The sequence below is a fragment of the Neomonachus schauinslandi genome, chromosome 5 (genome assembly GCF_002201575.2).
Source record: "Neomonachus schauinslandi chromosome 5, ASM220157v2, whole genome shotgun sequence".
Classification (NCBI taxonomy): Eukaryota; Metazoa; Chordata; class Mammalia; order Carnivora; family Phocidae; genus Neomonachus; species Neomonachus schauinslandi.
This window is the reverse complement of record NC_058407.1, coordinates 160,898,746-160,920,579: the sequence shown is the minus strand read 5'-3', so window position 1 is coordinate 160,920,579 and position 21,834 is coordinate 160,898,746. Positions and strand designations below refer to the sequence as shown.

At 41.2% G+C, this 21,834-nt stretch overlaps 1 protein-coding gene across 1 annotated transcript in view; it reads right to left on the bottom strand.

Annotated features, from left to right (window-relative positions):
* Positions 1-2,939: 2,939 nt before the first annotated feature.
* The window catches only part of NIPSNAP2 (nipsnap homolog 2), a gene marked incomplete at its 5' end in the record, with an annotated part of 31,345 nt that continues 12,450 nt past the window's right edge, over positions 2,940-21,834 (bottom strand). The window contains 7 exons of the mRNA XM_021700407.1: positions 2,940-4,099; positions 5,347-5,430; positions 10,427-10,521; positions 17,743-17,774; positions 18,686-18,826; positions 19,641-19,711; positions 20,259-20,353. Of these exons, the coding sequence (XP_021556082.1) occupies positions 4,035-4,099; positions 5,347-5,430; positions 10,427-10,521; positions 17,743-17,774; positions 18,686-18,826; positions 19,641-19,711; positions 20,259-20,353 (583 nt within the window). The remainder of the gene's footprint in view (positions 4,100-5,346; positions 5,431-10,426; positions 10,522-17,742; positions 17,775-18,685; positions 18,827-19,640; positions 19,712-20,258; positions 20,354-21,834) is intronic.

Below are 21,834 nucleotides of genomic sequence, written 5' to 3'. Positions count from 1 at the left end.
GGCTTTTAAAAAGAAGTAGGGATGATATCACATAAATGATAATTAAAAATGAGTGGGCTTGTGCAAGTAATATTCACCAGACTTACACCCAACGAATGGAAAATGAGTTTGGAAGTTTTGAATATTCCTAATGAAAATTTGTAGGACAAAATAATACAATTCATTCTTCTATGGGCATTTAATAAAAGGATTTGACAAATTGGGCAGGAATTGGTAAAATAGTGATTATTTGATAAATTCGCATAATGAGGGAATGTTCTTGTAAGTCACCGAGTGACCGCCTTGTTACTCAGTTAGTGGTCAGTTTTCAGACCTCCTCTATCCCAGTCTTGCAGCAGCATTTGACACGGGTGGTCTCATCCTTGATGGACTTTGTTCACTTAGCTTTCATGACATCCCACTTCCTTTAGTTTTTTCCTATTTCCCTGATGGGTTTTCACTCTCTTCCTGGCTCCTCCTTACCCTGGCCATCTTCTCTGTCTACACTCACTCCCCATAAGACTTTAAATTCTATATGCAGACAATTCACAAATGCCTATCTCTAGGTGAGACTGCTCTCCTAAACTGCAGAATTCACATGTGCCTACCTGGTATCTCCACCTGGGTATCTGCATAGACCATCTCAAACTCAGTATGAGCAAAACAGTTCCTGATCTTCACTTCCCCAGATCTGTTGCACCTATTCCACCTACAGCCTTCCATCCTTCCAGTTGTGGAGGACAAGACTTCGGTCACTTGATTTCTTTTCTTTCATTCACACTCCGCAATCATTCGTTCAGGAAATCATCTTGGCTCTGCTGTCAAGATAAAATCAGAATTTCACCATTCTCCCTACTTCCACTGCTACCCCTAGTCCAAGCCACCATTTAAAATGTAAGTCAGATCATGCCCTTCCTCTGCTCAATACCTTCCAGTGGATCCCATCTCAAAGTAAAAGTCAAGGTCCCTCCAGGGGCTTCCAGCACTCTACTGATCCAGCCCCAGGACCTCTGGCTTCCCCCACCAAGTCCTCCCTCTCCTGTTTCAGCCACTGGTCTCCACCGCTCTAGTGCATGCCAGGCATGACCCTGCTGTAGCCATTCCCTCAGCATGGTGGGATTCCCTTCCAAACGCTGGCTAACTTTGTCACCTCCTTCACGTTTTTGCTTAGATGTCAGCTTTTCAGCGAGGCCAACTCTGACAATACTGCATACCGCCTCTCGCAGCCCACCCTTAGGTTCCTGATCTCCATTACCCTGTTCTACCTTCCCCCACTAGAACACGTATCAACTTCTACCATATCATGTAACTTAAGGGTATTTTATATTTTAATTGCTAGTCTCTTCTCAACTGGACTGTAAGCTTCACAAAGGCAGGGATCATGTTTTGTTCATGATGTTATTCCCTGTGTCTGATGCTTGGCACTAACAGAAACTCCGTGTTTGTTGACTTGAAGGAAGACTAAAGCCTAGCGTGAGGCAGGCTGCTTTGTGAAATCCAATGACTTAATTAGGACAGAAATTCCTCTTCCTAGAGTAGGGTATATTCTGAAAGAGCTCCATTTTACAGTCAGTTTGTTGCTCTGTGCTTTTCTGAACAGAAAGCTCCTTTAAGAAAGCAACACAAAAAGAGAAAAGCAAAGTTTCTAAAAGAAAACCTCATTCTTGCATATTCTGTTGGGATCTGGACATCATGGTGCTCACCAACCGAATGGCCCCTGGATAGGGAGTTGGGTGGATGATGCAATTTAGAGAGCCTCATCTAACTCATCCACCAACTGTGAGCTCAGCTGTGAGGGTTAATTTTATAGGTCAACTTGATGGCCTAAGGGATGTCCAGGTAGCTGCTAAAACATTATCTCTGGGTGTGCCTGTGAGGGGTGCTCCTGGAGGATTAGCATTTGATTCAACAGAATGAGTATACACATCCTCCTCATCGATGTAGGTGGGCATCTGATCCATTGGCGGCCCAAGCGGAACAAGGCAAAGGAAGGGCAAATGTAGGCTGTCTGCGTGAGATGGGACGTTCATCTTCTGCTCTCAGATACTGGAGCTAGCTCCTGGTTCTTGGGCCTCTGACCTTGGACTGGGAGTTAAACCATCAGCTCTCCTGATTCTCAGGCCTTTGGACTTGGGACAGAATTATACCATTGGTTTTCTTGGTTCTCTAGCGGGCAGATGGCAGATTCTGGGACTTCTTGGCTTCCGTAACCATGAGCCAATCCCTGTCTCTTCTTATGCGTATCTTATCTAGATATATCCTATTGGTTCTGTTTCTCTGGAGAACCTTACGCCCCAGTGAATGATAGAAAATTCCGGACTTCTGCAGCGTTCAAGTCCACCCAAGTTGTAAGTGAAAATTCCCTCCGTTCCTAGCAATTTTTTCCCAGTTCCGAATAGCTAGATCACCAGTAAAGCTAATTCACCAGTAATACTAATTCTACCATTTTTCTTTATATAGTGTAGAAAGCAGTTTCATATAAATAATTCATTCACATCCTACAAACATGCTCTGAGCATCCAATCAGTACAACTGCTAAAATGCAGGTCTTCTATGCTGGAGCTACCCATCCCTCCTGCTTTCCGTGGCACTAAGGAGTTACAAAGATTCAGAGCTGAAGGGATGTTAAATGCCATCGGATTCCACCTCCCCATTTTATGGATTCAGGGAACTGAACACCGAAGACGGGAAGTACCTCGTCAAGGAGCAGAGCCTGGACTTGGAAGCGCTTGTTCTTCTACCAGCTGACCCAGCCCCCCAGGCCCCAAGCCCTGGTACAAACACCCGGTCCTCAAAACACTTTGCTAAACGGCTAGGGGGATGCTGAGGAGCTTTCTTAGCATTTTGCTCTGTAGATTCACATATGCCCACTCAGCAGGGACAAGCTGTTTTTCAAGAGGGACAGGGTCATTTTCAGCACAAGTTCAGTAAAAAAAAAAGATTGCAAACAAGTAATATGTGAAAATCAAGAGGATTTTATTGATTTTTATAGGTTCTTGGAGAAAACCATTCACATGTAAAAGTTTGACATTTGCTATGAGATTTATTCACACTTTATTTTACACATAAATCCTTTAATTTGGGGGTCAGACATAAGTTTTCACTTCAATGGGACTTTCACATGATGACAGTCACAAAATAGGCACACTGTGTTAAAAAAACTAAATCAAACAGAGCTAGACAAAGTATGCAATTTATTCCAACTTAAATCTCAACATGCACCACCCCTCATACATGATCTTGGAAGTATCTGCTATGAGCTTACTAAAACATTAACTACAGAATGTCTGAGGTCACAAATGATTGTTTACAAAATAAAACCTCTTTTCCTAATGCTACTCATTTTATTATAGAAAAATATTACAAATAAAAATTAGTGCTATTCAAGGTGTTCATTTCAAAATCACATATGATACACGGTTCAAGCCATTATTTCCCCTCATATTGAGCTATCACAATACACTATGTAAAGACTGAATTACTGATTAAGTGTACCTTAGCAACCACCACCAGCTTAGTAATGACATGTCGTTTACTATGCCAACTGATTAAAAATGAGAGTGAATTAAAACATTTTCAGGTATTGGGTACGCTCTTAATTTGTTCCGAGTCTGAGGCTCAGAAAAATTGCTCGAGTAACATGACAAAATTTATATTTCTTCCTGATACAAGAAATTTGTTTAAAAATCTGTAACTATACAGATTTGCTTTTTATAAAGAAATTGCTAACTTTTTTTCATGGTTAGGTTCCTATTTGGAGAGGATTCAAATTTTAATTTGGGCCCTCTTTTCTCAGAGGGTGGAGAAGGGTGCCTGGTAGTATAAGGTGTATGCAACTAACATAGGGATGTTTCAAAGAGGACTACAGAGCACTGTTACAATCCAACTCTAAGTTTCCTTCTTGTGATTATGTAAATTTTAAAGAAAACAGATCTCTCGTAAGCTATATACAGCAGTTTACACTTCAGTGTTTCTTTTTCACTTGATATACAATTAAAATTAATTTATGACAAATACTTGTCACATAAATTTATGTAGGCACATCTAAAATCTGTTTACTGGAGGGGTGAGGTCTTCAGTGGGATCATGATTCTGGATTCCATTTCCTGAATAAGTGGGACTGAAAACAAGGATCAAGATTATTGTGCTTGTTCTTTTCTACACAGATTATGGTAAATGTACAGTAACAAACAGGTTGCTGAGAATGTTCAGAAGACATGCTGCTTGGAATCAGAACAGAGTACCGGAAAACAGAGAACTGATCTCAGCGACAGAAATATACAAGCTAATGGTAGATCAGTTAACATCCCAGGAGATGTTTTTAAAATTAAAACAGATTCTATCTGGAGATGTGTTTCACTTGTCGGAACTTAGGAAAGTCCATGTTGTAACAAAAGTGGTGCTTTCTCAAAAGGTTGAGAACTCTGAGCTAAAATAAAGTTATATAAAATCAAATCAGACTGCATGTGACTGGATAACCAGCACTTCTAAAACTCACTGCTGAGTCAAATACGCCTCTGGGAACTGATGAACATGTAAGAATAAGCAGCCAGTCACATACAATTATATGATGTTTGGAACTAAAAGACAAGATAATACTTATTTTCTGGAACAAAGTACTCTTTGATTTTCTTAGTAGTATACGGGCTTAAATGTACCTGACATGCCACATGATTGGTACTTATTACTGTGTCAGTATTACTGGGTTGTATTCAGCCCAATTGTTCTTATAAAAATCAAGCCTCCAGGATTTCATAGTATACGTGTACATGGCTATCCATGCCCATGCATACACATGTACACACAGAAAGTCAAAATGTCAAATTAATTTTCAAAATTACTTTTTAATTGCTGTATTATAATGTTTTGGGGAATAACTTTGATGAGAAAGGGAAAGCTTAGAAAAAAATTGTGTAATAAATATTCAGAGAATATAGAAAAGTACAAAAAAAAAGTAATGATGGAAAATTTCCAACATACAAGTGTCTGAAAACTGTACCAGACAATATACACACTTGCTATTTTTTTTTTAAGATTTTATTTTTAAATAATCTCTACACCCAACGTGGGGCTTGAACTCACAACCTTATGAGATCAAGAGTCGCACACTCCACTGACCAAGCCCACCAGGCGCCCCCCACACATACTTGAAAGAATGAAATTTCCTTATTGAAAAGAAGGCATGTAACTATTAAGGAAAAATCTGACTATTCTCCATCCCCCCAACCTTATGATTCACCATCCTAGAGCAACATACTATTTAACAACAACAACAAAAAACCAAAAAACATATTAGCCTTGGGGGGGAAAGAACATAAAACAGTAAGATGAGAAGAATGACAGATTTTATGTTTATGAAAGTATTACCTGTATAATATACCAATTCTTCCCAGCCATGTTTATGCCATGCTGCATTCCGTATATCTTCCCTGGTTTGAAGATCCTTGTAAGCTGAAAAATAACCACACAGAAGCAAGGCTTAAACCCAACAAAATGTCCTGCATTCCACTAATATGTCCATCAAGTCAGCTGCTCAGCTAGTTTTCTCAAAGAGACCACTCTGGGGATTTAACAATAAGCTGAGATCACTGTGAGCTGTCACTCTGAGCAAAATTATGTTAGGCCTTGTGAGAGAAGCAAAATAAACAACTCTTTAAATTTGAAAATCTAGTGGATCCAAGATCTACCTTTCAAACCAAGTGAATTTCTTCAATAACACGTTAAATTCATAATCAGAAACCGTCAGACTACAGATAAGCAATATTCGATTCCATTTTGCTCTACATTTCCAAAGCACTACAATGACGTGCATGACAGGCTGTGTTCAATGCAGTGGAGAGCAAAAAGACAAGTGAAGGCAAGGTCAGCCCCTGCTGAGCACTGTGGTATATTTGAGAACAAAGCCCACAAGAGCACGGAGGAGATGAGAGAGCTGTCTGGAGGGTGTGATTTGACCAGGTGGGTCTCGAAGGTTGCAAAGAATGTCGACAGGAACAGAAGAGAAAGCTGCTCCAGGTGGAGAGAAGAGCATGGTCAAAGGCATCAGAATCTTCGGTGTCATGTGGTACAATTCAGGTACCTCATCTGGGTGCCTTGGTTTCTGATTCCCAGCCTAGGCAACCTCCTTCCAAGTTCTCACCAGGGAAATACCTCCTAGGCATCTTGACGGGGTCAGTCAAGACAAGGACAAGAATCAGGGCTTCTAGTTTCTATTCTGGGACACACACCTGTTCTCCACAAGACTTCCTTTTCCTGATGAGAAGACCTACCCTTGTAGGCCTAGGAGTTTAACCATCTAAAGTTTCCCTCAAGTAGTAAAGGAATATACATTTATTACATGCAATTTTGAAGATGCTGAAAAACAGAAGGAAAACAAATCTTGTACCTCTCACCACCCAGAGCAAAACACTTAGCATTAACGTGACAAGAAGCAGCATTCCAACTGAGGTCAGGTACATGGCAGGTGCACTGTGTGCTGACCCCTTGCAGGGAACACAGGTTGGGGAGGGCTGTGTTCTTATTTTTTCATTTCAAATTTTAATTTTCTTAATTAAAAATTTATTATTATGGTAAAATATGCACAGCCAAATTAACTTTTTTTTTTTAAAGGTTTTATTTATTTGTCAGAGAGAGCGAGCATAAGCAGGGGGAGTGGGGCAGGCAGAGGGAGAAGCAGACTCCCCTCTGAGCATGGAGCCCAATGTGGGACTCGATCCCAGGACCCCGAGATCATGACCTGAGCAGAAGCCAGACGCTTAACGGACTGAGCCACCCAGGCACCCCAGCAAAATTAACTTTTAACCATTTTATTTATTTATTTTTAAAGATTTTATTTATTTATTTGACAGAGAGAGACACAGCGTGGGAGGGAACACAAGCAGGTGGAGTGGGAGAGGGAGAAGCAGACTTCCCGCCAAGCAGGGAGCCCGATGTGGGCCTCGATCCCAGGACCCTGGGATCATGACCTGAGCCGAAGGCAGATGCTTAATGACTGAGCCACCCAGGCGCCCCAACTTTTAACCATTTTAAAATGTACAATTCAGTGGCATTAAGTACATTCACAACTGTCCCCTTCATTATTATCCATCGCTAAAACTTTTTACCATCACAAATTAAAACTCTATCCACTGAACACTAACTCCCCATTCCCCCGCCCCCTCAGCCCCTGGTAACCTCTACTTGGCCTTGTCTCTATGAATTTGCCTATTCTAGGCACCTCATGTAAGTGGAATCTGATGTTTTCAAGGTTTATCTATGTTGTAGTATGTGCCGGCATTTCACTCTTTTTTATGGATGAATGTGCGTACGTACCACATTTTGTTTATCTGTTCATCTGTCAATGGACATTTGGATTTGGGGAGGCTTTTATTTTTTTATTGTTTTCTGTTAGCGAGGCTTTTAAAGGTGGGAGGCACTTGAGCATATACATATTACTGGGAGGGAGCCCCTAGATGGGGTGGTGCCGGAGCAAATGGATGGAGCAAGGCCTTGATGAAGGTGGGGAAGGAGTGGCATCAAGTGCGAGGGTAAAAGGAGCGGTGCTACGTGCTAGGAAGACCTGCTTTGAAGCCAGACATGCCCAAGTCTGAGCCTGGTTCAGTGACTCGACAGCTGCAGCTTCTAAGTGATTTATTTATCATCCATGAGTCACAGGTACCTCACTGTGGTCTGTGGTTGTAGGGATTAAAGAGAGTGATGCTTAAAATAACCAACACACTGGAGGTGCCTGATCAGTGTGGTTCTCTAAAAAGTATGGAAAAGTAAGGCTAAGTTTTTGGGGCAGGCCATTGAAAATTCATTTCTGCATATCTCAATACTTTTTCCTGTAAAGGAGGAAGCAGGCAGTGGACATTTGGGACACTAACTGGGGACAATAAAGGAAGGCAGAGAAAGGCACCGCCTCAGAAAAGACACGAGCTGCGATCTGGCCACTTTCCAAAGCCGAAGCACCACATTGTTCCTAGCTTCTGCGTCTGCGCATGGAGGATGATCTTGGTGGACTCCTCCGCATCTTGCTGTTGCTGTGTGAAACCTCAAGTCCTTCCCGCGGGACAGAGTTAAGGGCCTGGGACCCCCTGGTGCCTGCCTGTCTCCTCCTTCACCTGGGAGTTCCCATCCAGACACACTGTAAGCCCTGACATGAGTGCAGTCCCTGCGCTCGTGTACAGAGGATGTCTGGGAAGGTGTGCAGGCGCCAAGCCTGAGAGGAAAGTGAGCAAAGGGGACAGGCCTGATTTTCAGTTTATATTCTCCAGACAGAACACATACTATTTAAAAATAATAATAATAAAAATGATGTCACCCCTACCTCAAACCCAGAAAGGTTAAATTATGTTTAGCATAATCTCTAAAGGCAGATTTTAAAGATGTGTTTCCAAATCTGTTACATGTGAAAACTTTTCCTTCCTTCCTTCCTTCCTTCCTCCCTCCCTCCCTCCCTATCTTCCTTCCTTCCCTCCCTCCTTCCTTTCGAAATTTTATTTATTTTGAGAGAGAGAGAGAAGGAGAGAGAGAGAGCACAAGTAGGGGGAAGAGCAGAGGGGGAGGGAGAGGGACGGGAAAAGAATCTCAAGCAGACTCCTTGCTGGGCATGGAGCTGGACCCGGGGCTCGATCTCACGACCCTGAGATCATTATCTGAGCCGAAACCAAGAGTTGGACGCTTAACCGACGGAGCCACTGGGTGCTCCTTGGTGCAGGGTTTTCAATTGCTCACACGCCAGGGAAGCCCTATGTGTGCATCTGAGCTGAGCACCTGGTCGAAGCAGTGACTGATGGGGGTCTCCTCCCCAGACCCTGAAGATTTGGCGGGGGAAAGGGGTTCCCATTCAGACTTAGGTCCCTGGCAGCTCTCCTACCATTTAGCCAGTCTGCACGATTTCATTTTCTGACCATTTTTTATAATCTCCCGTTTTCCCATCACTGTTCTGGCCCTTCCTTCCTGCCTTTACCTGCCCAAACCATTTAGACCCTATTCACCTTTTACTGATTTCCCCCAGTTACATGTAAGTTTATATCCCCTTAAGTGCTGGGGGTGCCCCTATGTTACTGATCACACACACTGCCTCGTGGCAGGTCCCCCGTGTTGGCTTTCCCCTCCTCAGACCATCACCAGCCTCTGTGCGCCTGCCGTGCCCACACAGCAGGCAGACAGTGCAGCACGGGGTGCGACCGGACAGGCCAAACCAATACCTCGGCTGATTAATATGGTCTAGAAATGAGTTATGCTTTTCATTTTTTAAAAAAGTAGGCTCCACACCCAACGTGGAACCCAATGCAGGGCTTGAACTCATGACCCTGAGATTAAGACCTGAGCTGAGATCAGGAGTCTCAGCTGAGCTTCATTTTTTTTTAACTTTTTAAAAAAATTTTATTATGTTATGTTAATCACCATACATTACATCATTAGTTTTTGATGTAGTGTTCCATGATTCATTGTTTGTGCATAACACCCACTGCTGCATGCAGAACGTGCCCTCTTTAATACCCATCACCAGGCTAACACATCCCCCCACCCCCCTCCCCTCTAGAACCCTCAGTTTGTTTCTCAGAGTGCATCGTCTCTCATGGTTCGTCCATTTTTTTTTTTAACTTTAATAAACATATACAGATGTGCCCCAAATGTACCAAGCTATTACTCAGACCCAGTTCCTGTTCTAGCAGGGAGACAGACACAAATAGCCACAGTGTGACAACCTACATGATACCGGGCTCTGGGGGCTGAGGAGGAGAGACATTCACTGGGGGGCAAGGGGGCACGCCCGAGTCAGGCCCTGAGAGATACCAAAGATGGTGCCAGACAAAAGTGGGTGGGGATGGAAAAGGTGACAGAAGGGCCTCCGGAACGATGGAATCAGACACAAGGCAGGCAGTGAGTGAACATGTGGAGAGCTGCCTCTCTGGATAAAATGCAGGATAATTTCTGAGGAGCCATGGGAAGTGTCTAGAAAGGGACAGCAGCTTTATCATCTTCCCTCTCCCATGGCTGTGTGCTTCACTTCTCTTGTTCCTTTCACCATTATCCCCACTCTCATAATGAGCCTACTAATGTGCCCCGAGTCTATGGGCCTTTCACTGTTGACTCTTTCCTTCTAGATAGCCCAGCACTTACTTTCTATCTGTGATGTTTGGATTTGCTCCAGTGTTTATTTTTTTAAAGTATTTATTTATTTGACAGAGAGAGCAAGAGAGGGGACACAAGCAGGGGGAGTGCGAGAGGGAGAGGCAGGCTTCCCGCGGAGCAGGGAGCCCGATGTGGGGCTCGATCCCAGGACCCTGGGATCATGACCTGAGCCGAAGGCAGACGCTCAACGACTGAGCCACCCAGGCGCCCCCTGCTACGGTGTTTAAAGTTACTGACTTGAGATGTGCTTTATTGCCTAGTATAGCTTATTTGGTAATGAACTCTGAAATCCTAGTAACACAAAAATGAAGGAAAAAATACATACCCCAAAGATGATGTACCATATACAGCTGCCCAATCTGAGAGAAGAATCCTCCCACTGCTTCATTACCATCCTGTCTGAAGCGAATTGCACGAGCCCTGTAAGGAAAAAATGACAGTGTTCAGATACTGAACTAGGTATGTTGAAAAGAATCAGTAGATTTCTTCTGCCCTCAGAGCAAGTTGTATGATATGAAGACTAATTGTTTTTTAACTATCAAATGCAGTTGAAAATTATTTTAATGTAGATAATATATAAGATGTAAATGTACTTTTCTGTAGCTGTAATAGTCATTTTTGGGGGAAGTGGACAGTAATTAATGACTCTTAGAATCAGTGCTTGAGAATACATAGTCAAGAAAATTGGCTGAGGATAAGACCCATCAACTTAAAAAGAACTGCTTCTCTAAGAATGTGCTGACAGGGAGTGAGGGAAACGTGGATGCCAGACCACTCAAGATGCCAGAAGTTACTGTGTCTTAGGGAGACAGGGACCACCCCCAGAGAATGGGGTTTAAGACAGAGATGAAGGGAGCACACCTTCAAAGCACCTGCAGACCATAAATTCTGGAAAACACACTGAAGAACCATGAACGTGGAGCTTCTGGGCAATACAGCATCACTATCAAAATGGAAGCTGCCTCACGGTATTGTCATAGTGTTGTGGGGTGACAGATGGCAGCCACACTTGGGGTGAGCACAGCATAATGTACAGACTTGTCAAATCCCTGCTCTACACCTGAAACTAGTTTAATGTGTGTCAACTATACTTCAATAAAAAATGAAACAAAAAACCCCTGCTTCTTGTTTTCTTTTTTTTTTTTTTAAAGATTTTATTTATTTATCTGAGACAGAGAGAATGAGAGAGACAGCACATGAGAGGGGGGAAGGTCAGAGGGAGAAGCAGGCTCCCTGCCGAGCAGGGAGCCCGATGCGGGACTCGATCCAGGGACTCCAGGATCATGACCTGAGCTGAAGGCAGTCGCTTAACCAACTGAGCCACCCAGGCGCCCTGCTTCTTGTTTTCTTACCAGAACAAACCATCAGGATAATGAATACCCAATGGCATTCGTATGTGTGGAAGAATGTGTGATATATATATACGTGTCTATGTGTCTAACGTGAAATTGTGATTAAGTTGGCTAAGAATTGGCACTTGTCTTAAACTTTCCTTTTTAACATTTCCTACTGCAAAAGGTATGAGCTCCTTAAACACCTTCTTTCTTATTTGCACCAGGTACTTTATTTTTATATCTAGTGATGCATCTGAAATCCTAAAATGGTTTTAAAAAAATGTACAGGGGCACCTGGGTGGCTCAGTCGGTTAACCATCCCACTCTTGATATGGGCTCAGGTCACAATCTCAGGGTCCTGGGATTGAGCCCCTCATCAGGCTCCACACTCAGCGGGGAGTCAGTTTCTCTCCCTCTGCCCCTCCCCCAGCTCGGGTGTGTGCATCCGTGCTCTTTCTCTCTCAAATAAATAAAATCTTAAAAAAAAAATGTGTATGTTTTCCAAAAGCAGTTTTCTTTCAAGAATCAAACTTGAAAATGAAAGAAGTGGCTTGAAGTGATATAAGGAGGTCACCTGGGAAAGCATGGCTGGAGTCCATCAGAGACTCCACACCACAGACCACCAGTGTTCAACACTGCCCAGGTTTGGGCCTCAAGTCTGTCACATCAAGGTACCAGAATTGACAGGACTTGGGAAGATGGATTCATTCTCATTAACTTAAAGGAGCTGGAGGCATATGAACAAGGATTCTAATCTACTAACATCTACAGAGAGACATAACTCTTGAGGGACAAGAGATTCGAGTTGGCTTGACCAGTACACTCTCGTCCTGGAGGCAAACTTTACAGCAACTGAACTGGCACATCTCAAGGCAGTGGTGGGGCACAGGATCAGAGCAAGGGCAACCAGAGTGGGAGGGATAAAGCCGGACTCCTCAAGATCGATTTATGCATCTCGGCTCTCATCCCCATGAGCTCAACTCTGAGGGGGACCCAAGCTTTCAGGTTCTTCTGTGGTGAAGGAGGGATCTCTTGCTATTGCCCCATGGGTTACCCCCAAATGATACTAAAATCTTTAACCCTTATATTTAGAATTAAGTGATCAATAACTTCACAAAAATCACAAATCCGATTGGTAAATTATTGAAATTGAGCAAATCACTTTAACGTGCACTCTAACTCAGAGAGGGAAAAACTGTCTTTCATTGATAGTGATAAATATTCAGGATTATTCATTCCATTATGACGTTTTCTAACTCAGTTTCAGTAGGCAAAGAAAACATACTTGCCTTAGCCTGGTAATAATCAGAAGCATGTACTGAAGAGGAGATCACCATCTTAAATAGTTACCTATGTGCCAAAATATAAATTGAATGCTGAACTGGCTTTATAAATACTTGGTTAAATAACTAAGAATAACCTCAGTACTTCCTTGCGAAGTCCATGGTGGGCAAGTCTTAATAGTAACGTGCAAACATAAAACTAATGAATGATCCTATTCTGTGGGCAACTAAATGATTACATTTATAAGGACCCTCCCGAAAAAAGGTCTCTTAATAAAGTGATGCCTGTAACAGTGGTATCCAATTAAATAGGTATGTCTTAGTTTTCAAATTAAAAAAAAAATCTAATTTGCATTATGTAGCCTTTGATGACCCAAGAAGAAAATATTTATTAGAAATAAGAATCACAGGGGTGCCTGGCTGGCTCAGTCGGTAGAGTGTGTGACTCTTGATCTCCGGGTTGTGGGTTCAAGCCTCACGTTGGGTATAGAGACTACTTAAAAATAAAATCTTAAAAAAAAAAAAAAAAGTCCAGAACCGTTTTTTAGAGCTAGAAGAGATCTTAGAAATTATACAGTTCAAAGCAAGATATTTCATAACTGAAAAAGGAGAACACATCTAAGTTGAAAATAAAAGTCACAGGTTCTCATTTAAAGATAAGGAAACCAAAGGGTTAATATCTGACTAATGACCAATAACCTACTCTTGTATCCCTCTTAATTACTGAGGCTTTATATTATTATACCTTCTATTTGTTTTTTTCTCACAATAGGATTTTCAAAAACTATATAAAATTATGATGGTAAAAGTTGGTGTTTTGTGATAATGCTAATGAGTATGCTTCTTGCGTTTCACCATTAAGTTTAATGTAGCTGTTAAGATGGAAGAAATGGAAAGTTTTATCATTTATAGATCAGAGCTCGCAAAATAGACCCTCAGACTAAATCCCACCTTCTGTAGCTTGTTTTCATGGCCCAGAACCCAAGAATGATTTCTACCTTTTTAAATGCTTGGAAAAAATCTCATCAAAAGAATAATATTTCATGACACATGAAAATCATGACATTCAAATTTCAGTATCCATAAATAAAGTTTTGTTGGAACACAACCATGCTCATCCATTTACAAATCATTCTTGGCTGCTTTCACACTAAAACAGCAAAGTTAATTGTTTTAGACAAAGAATGGTCCACAAAGCCTAAAATATTTACTAACTGGTGCTTTACAGAAAAGTTTGCCAACCCATGATTTAAATAAAATATTCTCTATTCCTAATTTTTTTTTTCTTAAAGATTTTATTTATTTATTCATGAGAGACAGAGAGAGAGAGAGGCAGAGGGAGAAGCAGGCCCCCAAGGAGCAGAGAGCCCGATGCGGGACTCGATCCCAGGACCCTGGGATCATGACCTGAGCCGAAGGCAGACGCTTAACCATCTGAGCCACCCAGGCGCCCTCTATTCCTAATTTTTAAAGTGCTTCTTATTAGAAATTAGTGTCACGAATAAAATAAAACTGGTATTGAATCTTATCAAATGCCTTCTGAACATGTATTAAGATGATTTTTATATTGTTAATTTGTGCCCATTAAAACACTCTGGCCACCTAGATTTTTAAAACATCAATACTTGGGCGCCTGGGTGGCTCAGATGGTTAAGCATCTGCCTTCAGCTCAGGTCATGATCCCGGGGTCCTGGGATCGAGTCCCATATAGGGCTCCCTGCTCAGTGGGGAGCCTGCTTCTGCTTCTCCCTCTGCCTCCGCCTCTCTCTCTCATGAATAAATATTAAAAAAAAACAAAACAAAAAACATCAATACTTTACATTTTCTTATATTTCAGATCTTTTCAAAAAGAAATGAACACCATAGAAACAGATGAAGCTCGCTTTGCATTCCTCATCCTCATCCCCTCCCCCCATCCCCATTAGTCACCACTTTGTGGAAGCAGTTACCTTTTTTTTTTTTTTTAAAGATTTTATTCATTTATTCATGAGAGACAGAGAGAGAGAGAGAGAGAGAGAAGCAGAGGGAGAAGCAGGCTCCCAAGGAGCAGGGAGCCCGATGCGGGACTCGATCCCAGGACCCTGGGATCGTGACCTGAGCCGAAGGCAGACGCTTAACCGTCTGAGCCACCCAGGCGCCCAGTTACCTCTCTTTTGAAGACAAGTCTTCCTGTCCATGGCTTTATATTTCTACTTCATGTGTAGGTATCCATGAACAATAATTATATCTTTTTATAGAAAACTTGTTTATAAACTCTCTTGTTGTATCAATCTAAAATTTACTTAAAAGACATCATGTTGTACATATTCTCTAACTAGCTCTTTCTCCTCATCTTGGTGTTTTCAATATTTATCCGTGACCCGATCTGTTTTACTTTATTTATTTTTTTGAAGATTTTATTTATTTATTTGACAGAGAGAGACACAGTGAGAGACGGAACACAAGCAGGGGGAGCGGGAGATGGAGAAGCAGGCTCCCGGCCGAGCAGGGAGCCTGATGTGGGGCTCGATCCCAGGACCCTGGGATCATGACCTGAGCCGAAGGCAGATGCTCAACGACTGAGCCACCCGGGTGCCCCTGGTCTGTTTTACTTTAACCACCATGTAAGATTCTACTGCACGAATATACTATAATCCATTTCCCTCAGACACATAGGTAGTTCACAGGTTTGGCAATTGACCTTTTCTTCATATGTAACTACCAGTTTCCACCATCCATTCAGCGTTTACCAGCCACCCAGGATGTGCCAGGTCTTGCAGACAGAGTCGTAGAACTGGAAAGTGGGGCCTCCCTGGGGTGACAAGCGCTCTAACAGAGGCATGGAGGCAATGTGCTGGGGTGCAGAGGCCAGACACGGTTCATACACTTGACTGTGTTATATTGATCAATTTCCTCATTTTGAATTATCCTTGGATTCACGGTATAAATTCTCTTTAGTGAAGTGTGTGTCATTAGCAGCTTCACTGAGGTATATTTTATATACCATAAAATTCAATTAGATGCACAGAACTTTTTTTTTAAGTAAATTTACAGACTTGTGCAATCATCAATCCAATTATGCTAAGATTCCTTGTGCCCACCTATAATCCTTTTCTGTTGCCACCCCCAGCCCCAGGAAACCACTCACCTTCCTGTCTCTATAATTAGACTTTTCTGGACATCTCGTACAAAGGGAATCATAGACTATGTGCTCCTTTGGACTCTTCCACATAGCAAGTATTTGTGGCACATAGCAGTAGTTCACTCCTTTTTACTGCTGGATAGTATTTCATTATGTGGATATACCACAACTCGTTTATTCTTTCCTCGGCTGATGGGCATTTAGGTTGTTTCCACTATTTGGTTATTATGAAAAATGTTATGATCCTTGTATATGAGTTTATATGATGGATGCATGCTTTCATTCTCTTGGCTATATACCTTGGAATAGAACTGCTGGGCCATATGGTAATTCCATGTTTAACATTTTGACTAACTGCCTGTTTTCCCAAGTGGCTGCACCATTTTACATTCTCACCAGCAATGTATGAGGGCCCCAACTTATTTGCAACCTCCCCAACATGTGTTATGTCCATTTTTTAACTGGGTTATTTGTCTTATTATTGAGTTGTAGGATTTTTTAATACATGCTGGATACAAGTCCTTTATCAGATATGATTTGTAAAATTTTCTCCCAGTCTATGACTTATTTGCCTTTTAATTTTAAAATGATGCCCTTTGAATTACAAAAGTTTTTAATTTTGATAAATTGTAATTTATCATTTTCTTTTGGGGGCTGTGGTTTTGGTGTTATACCTAAGAACTCTTTGCTTAGCCCTAGGTCACAAAGATTCTCTCCTATGTTTTCTTCTAAAAGCTCTGTTATGGCTAATTTTGGTATATATGTAAGGTAGGGGTCTAAATTCATCCTTTTGCAAAGATGTCTAGTTGTTTCAGCACCTTTGTTGAAAAGACTATCTGTCCCCATTGAATTGACTTGGTGCATGGATTGAAAACTAATGGCTCATATATGTGAGTTTATTTCTGGACTTGCACTTCTGTTCCATTGATTATGCCTGTTCTTATGCAGTACCACACTGTCTTGATTACTCTAGCTTTGTAGTCAGTTTTGAAATTGAGAAGTGTGAGTCCTTCAACTTTGTTCTTCTTTTTCAAGGTGGTTTTAGCTATTTTGGGTCCTTTGCATTTCTGAAGCCTTCTGGGGTTTTGACTGGGATTGTGGTGAATTTATAGATCAGTCTGGGGAAAAATTGGTACTTTGCTACTTAAATGAAGAAAAAAAAAGAACAAGCAACTGTGTCATTGTGGTGCTGTTTATATGATAAAAACAACACTCAGGGGCGCCTGGGTGGCTCAGTCGTTAAGCGTCTGCCTTCGGCTCAGGTCATGGTCCCAGGGTCCTGGGATTGTGCCCCACATCGGGCTCCCTACTCGGCGGGAAGCCTGCTTCTCCCTCTCCCGCTCCCCCTGCTTGTGTTCCCTCTCTTGCTGTGTCTCTGTCAAATAAATAAATAAAATCTTTAAAAAAAAACAACAAAAAAAACCCCCCCAACATTCCAAAAAAGGTAATATCCAAGAAGAATATGAAATAACCTAATGCAACACTGGGGTTTTACTTAAAAAAAACCCCCAGAATCCTTACCTCTTAGAGATATATATATAAATATTTAGGGATGAAATGACATATTATTTTATTGTGAAATTTTTAAAAAATTCAATTTAATAATATATTATTCAGGATTTACCTTCAAATAATCTGGGTTGGGAGAGTTAGACCTAAGCAAGGTTGGCCATGTGCTGGTAACGTCTGAAGCTAAGTAGTGGGTATGGAAGGTGGAGAGATCCACAATATTATTCTCTCTAGTTTTGTATATGTTCAAAAAATTTCATAATAGAAACATCAAATAAAGCAGTCTAGTATCAAATCATGGCTTTATCCCCAGATTTTATTTCTAGAATTAACACTATGACCTAAAATAATCTATTAATAAGATTGCAAACTCACCATTTGGGAATATACTCACCAGTAATTGCCCCATTCAATCATAGTTCCTGGCTGAAAAGAGATTTGGATTTTGGTTTGTTAGTTCTTCTGTGAAGAAATATGGAAATAGTATAAAAAATATCAAATGACAAAACTAACTTAAAAATTACTTTTAATAATGGGAAGTATAACAAATAAAAAAGGTAACAAATTAATATTATTCACCATGCTCATTTCTATTCCATAGTGGGAGTAATATTCTATTCTATTTCATATAAGAAGGCAATATTTACAGTAAGTCATCCAATTATGGTCATCAAAACCATAGTTAGGCCCATCCTCCAGATGTACTGAACTTATGATTAAATTGTTGGTATCCATTCAGACTTTACTGTGAAATTTTTTAAAAATTCAATTTAATTGAATCCCTATTTTTTCCCATATAATGGTGAATCTTAGACTATTAAGATCTACTGCTTCAATATACTCCTTTTAATAATATTGCTATGTTGCTATCTGGGGCTTTCTTTCTAGTAGTCACTTAGTGGGGAAACATGAGAGTCTTACAAAATATTATTCCCTTTGACTCTTACAGTGCCGTTTAATTTATTCAGCAGTCTCACATTTATTAGTTGCTCTAGTTCAATTACAGCAAATGCCACATGTTACAGCTAGTCCTGCATGTTAGGTCTCTCCTCTTAAAAACAGCAATGCTACATGGAAAATGTCAAATAATAAACATTATATGGAAGATTATAAAAAACAAAAGAGCTTAGCAGAAGAGAAGGAATGATAAAGAAGAAGATAAAAAAAAAAAAGGAAAGAAGAGAGGGACTGGACAGCGGAGAAAACAAACCAATCAAAATATTATGCCAAACACACATCACAAAATGTAAACTCAACTTTTGTTGCTGGCACTAAGGGGTGCTCACGCCTCCTCACAGAAGAATGAGAGGGCCGTTATCCCGTATTTCAGTACTTACTCGGAGCTGGTAAGATCTGAGTTCATATATATTAGGTCCTGACCGTGGGACAGGCTCATTCCAGAAACTGAACTCCAACAGCAGCTGATTCCTCCTAGAGAGAAGCATGTTGCTTCTTGCCTTGCGGAATTCCACAAATTCCTTTGAGGGGGGAAAAAAAAAAAAGTGCTCATGATATCCCCTAATATTTACATATAAACCCATTTTAGTACCATTTATGTTCCTCCTATAATAGAATACTATCATAAAAAATGGTCCCAGGTGGCCCAAGACAGCCCTGGTTTACATTTTGTTGAACCAACATAATAACTATAAGCACTCACTTTCACTCTCAAAAGTGTCCAGATTTAGATGACAAACTACATGGCCATCCTAATTATTTAAGTAACAATGTAAGCAAATTTAATTTCCTACATTTTTAAGTTCTCCTACGGTGTCTGACAACATATTAATAGAAGTGACATAGAGACTACAAAATACCAGATGGCCCGAAAGCCACTTATATTTGGACTGGGAATCTACACAAAAGGTTTTCTTTCCTAATAATGTATGGCTGTTAAAATTCTCTTCCCTGACCAGCACCTATTACTGAAGGGAGGGGGAGGAGATGGAAGTCAGCCCCAGGGAGAGACTATGTGATTGGCAGTTCCCGAAGCAGACAGGCGTTAGGTAATCCAGGGCGGACTGTGTCGACCATGCTGACTTACTGGCATCAAAGTATCAGCTCAGCAGTTTCAAAGTACAACTGACTTTTACAATAAGAACTATTATGTTAATAGTATCACAACTGGTTAATTATGTTTCAATACAGCTTCAAGAATCCAAATAATAAAACTTTACTACAAAGAAGTTTATTACTGTTAAAAAAACGAGGACAGAAAAGAGTCATTTAATTCTGTACTATCATTTATGATATCATTAGTCTGAATAAGTAAACATTTTTCAAAATCATTACCTGATTTTCTCTGAGTTTACTCATGACCTCTGTGAGGGCTGGATAGCCTCCTTCATACCTCCAGAGGTGGACTGAAATATATTTTAAAAGATAACAGACATTCAGAGTTTCACGATACTCTTACCTTGAAAATAGTCTAATACACATAATGTTAATACAAAATTGTAATGTGCCATGTGTTGGCATATGAGTTACACCATAAAGTTTCAATAATGGATTCAAATGTTAAAACAACAAAAAAAAGTAGTTTTTGAAGTCAATTACTGGAGAAACTACTTTAACCACAAAACTAGACTGAGACTTGGAAAGCTTTGATTATAAAAACAAGCATTAAGGGGCGCTGGGTGGCTCAGTCGTTAAGCGTCTGCCTTCGGCTCGGGTCATGATCCCAGGGTCCTGGGATCGAGCCCCACATCGGGCTCCCTGCTCGGCCGGGAGCCTGCTTCTCCCTCTCCCACTCCCCCTGCTCGTGTTCCCTCTCTAGAGGTCTCTCTCTCTGTCAAATAAATAAATAAAAATCTTAAAAAAAAAAAAAAGCATTAAATTGAATATTATTTAAGTCGTTAACAGTAAAGGCTTAGGGAACAAGTGTTTATTCCAAAGACTTCTGCTTCCTACCAGCTTGATCCTGCTCGCCATACCACGTGTTCCAAGTCCCCACCAAAGTACAGGGGTAATGCTTATCTTCATGAATCTTTGGCAACACCTCTTGACTTAAAGAGAAGAAACAGCAACACTAATTAAACAACTGACAAGATTATACCAGGTCCAACACATCATCAACAATAGGAAAAAGGCCATCTACTCTGTTCTGACAACTGACCTCAGAAATATTTATGATAAAAATACGTGCAGAATTAACCTTTTAGCTGAATTCTACTGCACTCTAATATCCCACTTATCAGAGGCTTAGGTTTCTGTTACCCCAACTACCTAGAATAGTTGTAAACAACTCAAGTATAGTGATAAAAATGGATAAAGAAGAGCCAAAGGTCCCAGGATTCCAGGAACCCTACATGGGTCTACTATTTGCTATTTCAGGAAAAAAAAAGAAAAGAAAAGAAGCACCTAGGAATGGTGAAGTTTCTAAGAGCTAAGTTCTGCTGGTTCCCAAGATAGGAAGGGGAGAAACAGAAATAGTAGGAAAAGAGCACAGAAGAAGAAATAAGAGAAGGAAGTGATGTTTGAGATAGGGGAGACAACAGACGCGGAACGAACAGGCAGAGGGGGCAGGGGCAGAGAGCAAGCTGGCTGTAAGGAGGGAAGAAGAAGACAGACCTAGAACCCAACACAGTCTGGAAGCAACCCAGTTCTAACAGTCCCCAAGGGCATCACCATGGCAGAGGAACCCAAATTAAAGATACAGCACGGAGCCTAAATTAGGTTCTATTCAATTCAACCCGCTGACAGGACTTAAGAAGTATCCTACAGTCCCATGTGCACACCCCCCAAGTTCATTACCAGTGATTGTGCAGGACTAGCAGGAAGGCCATGACAGTCATGGCCGTGTATTAATTTAACAGAGGTGCCAGAGCTTGGCTCCAGGGAAACCTTCCTATGGTACAGATTCTAATATACAGAGCAAGGCAAAAGGAAGAGACAGAACTGTGCCATCCCAAAATAAAAGCTAAAACCTGCACACTTTTTGAACAGAAAACTTATGATGAAAAAGTACAATACGGATTCAACAATAAATGCAAAAGGGTATCAAGGGTCGGAAATGGAACCTGTTCGAACTATCTGCTGACACTGAGTGAAAATTAAGTTCGTGATCACCACCAGAGCCTGGGGCACGAGAACTGAGTGTATATGCAGTTAACAGAGAAAAGCTCAGAATGGTCTTATGTCTAAATGAAAGCCTGTACATTTTCGTGACCTCGTACAATGACCACACCGTGTGTATTTTCTGAAATGCATACACATGGTGTGATCACTGTACAGGTCAAAAAAGATTTATGTTAGAAATAACATGGGACTGGGCGCCTGGGTGGCTCAGTCGGTTAAGCGACTGCCTTTAGCTCAGGTCGTGATCCTGGAGTCCCGGGATCGAGTCCCGGATCGGGCTCCCTGCTCGGCGGGGAGTCTGCTTCTCCCTCTGACCCTCCTCCCTCTCATGCTCTCTGTCTCTCATTCTCTCTCTCGCAAATAAATAAATAAAATCTTAAAAAAAAAAAAAAAAAAGAAAGAACATGGG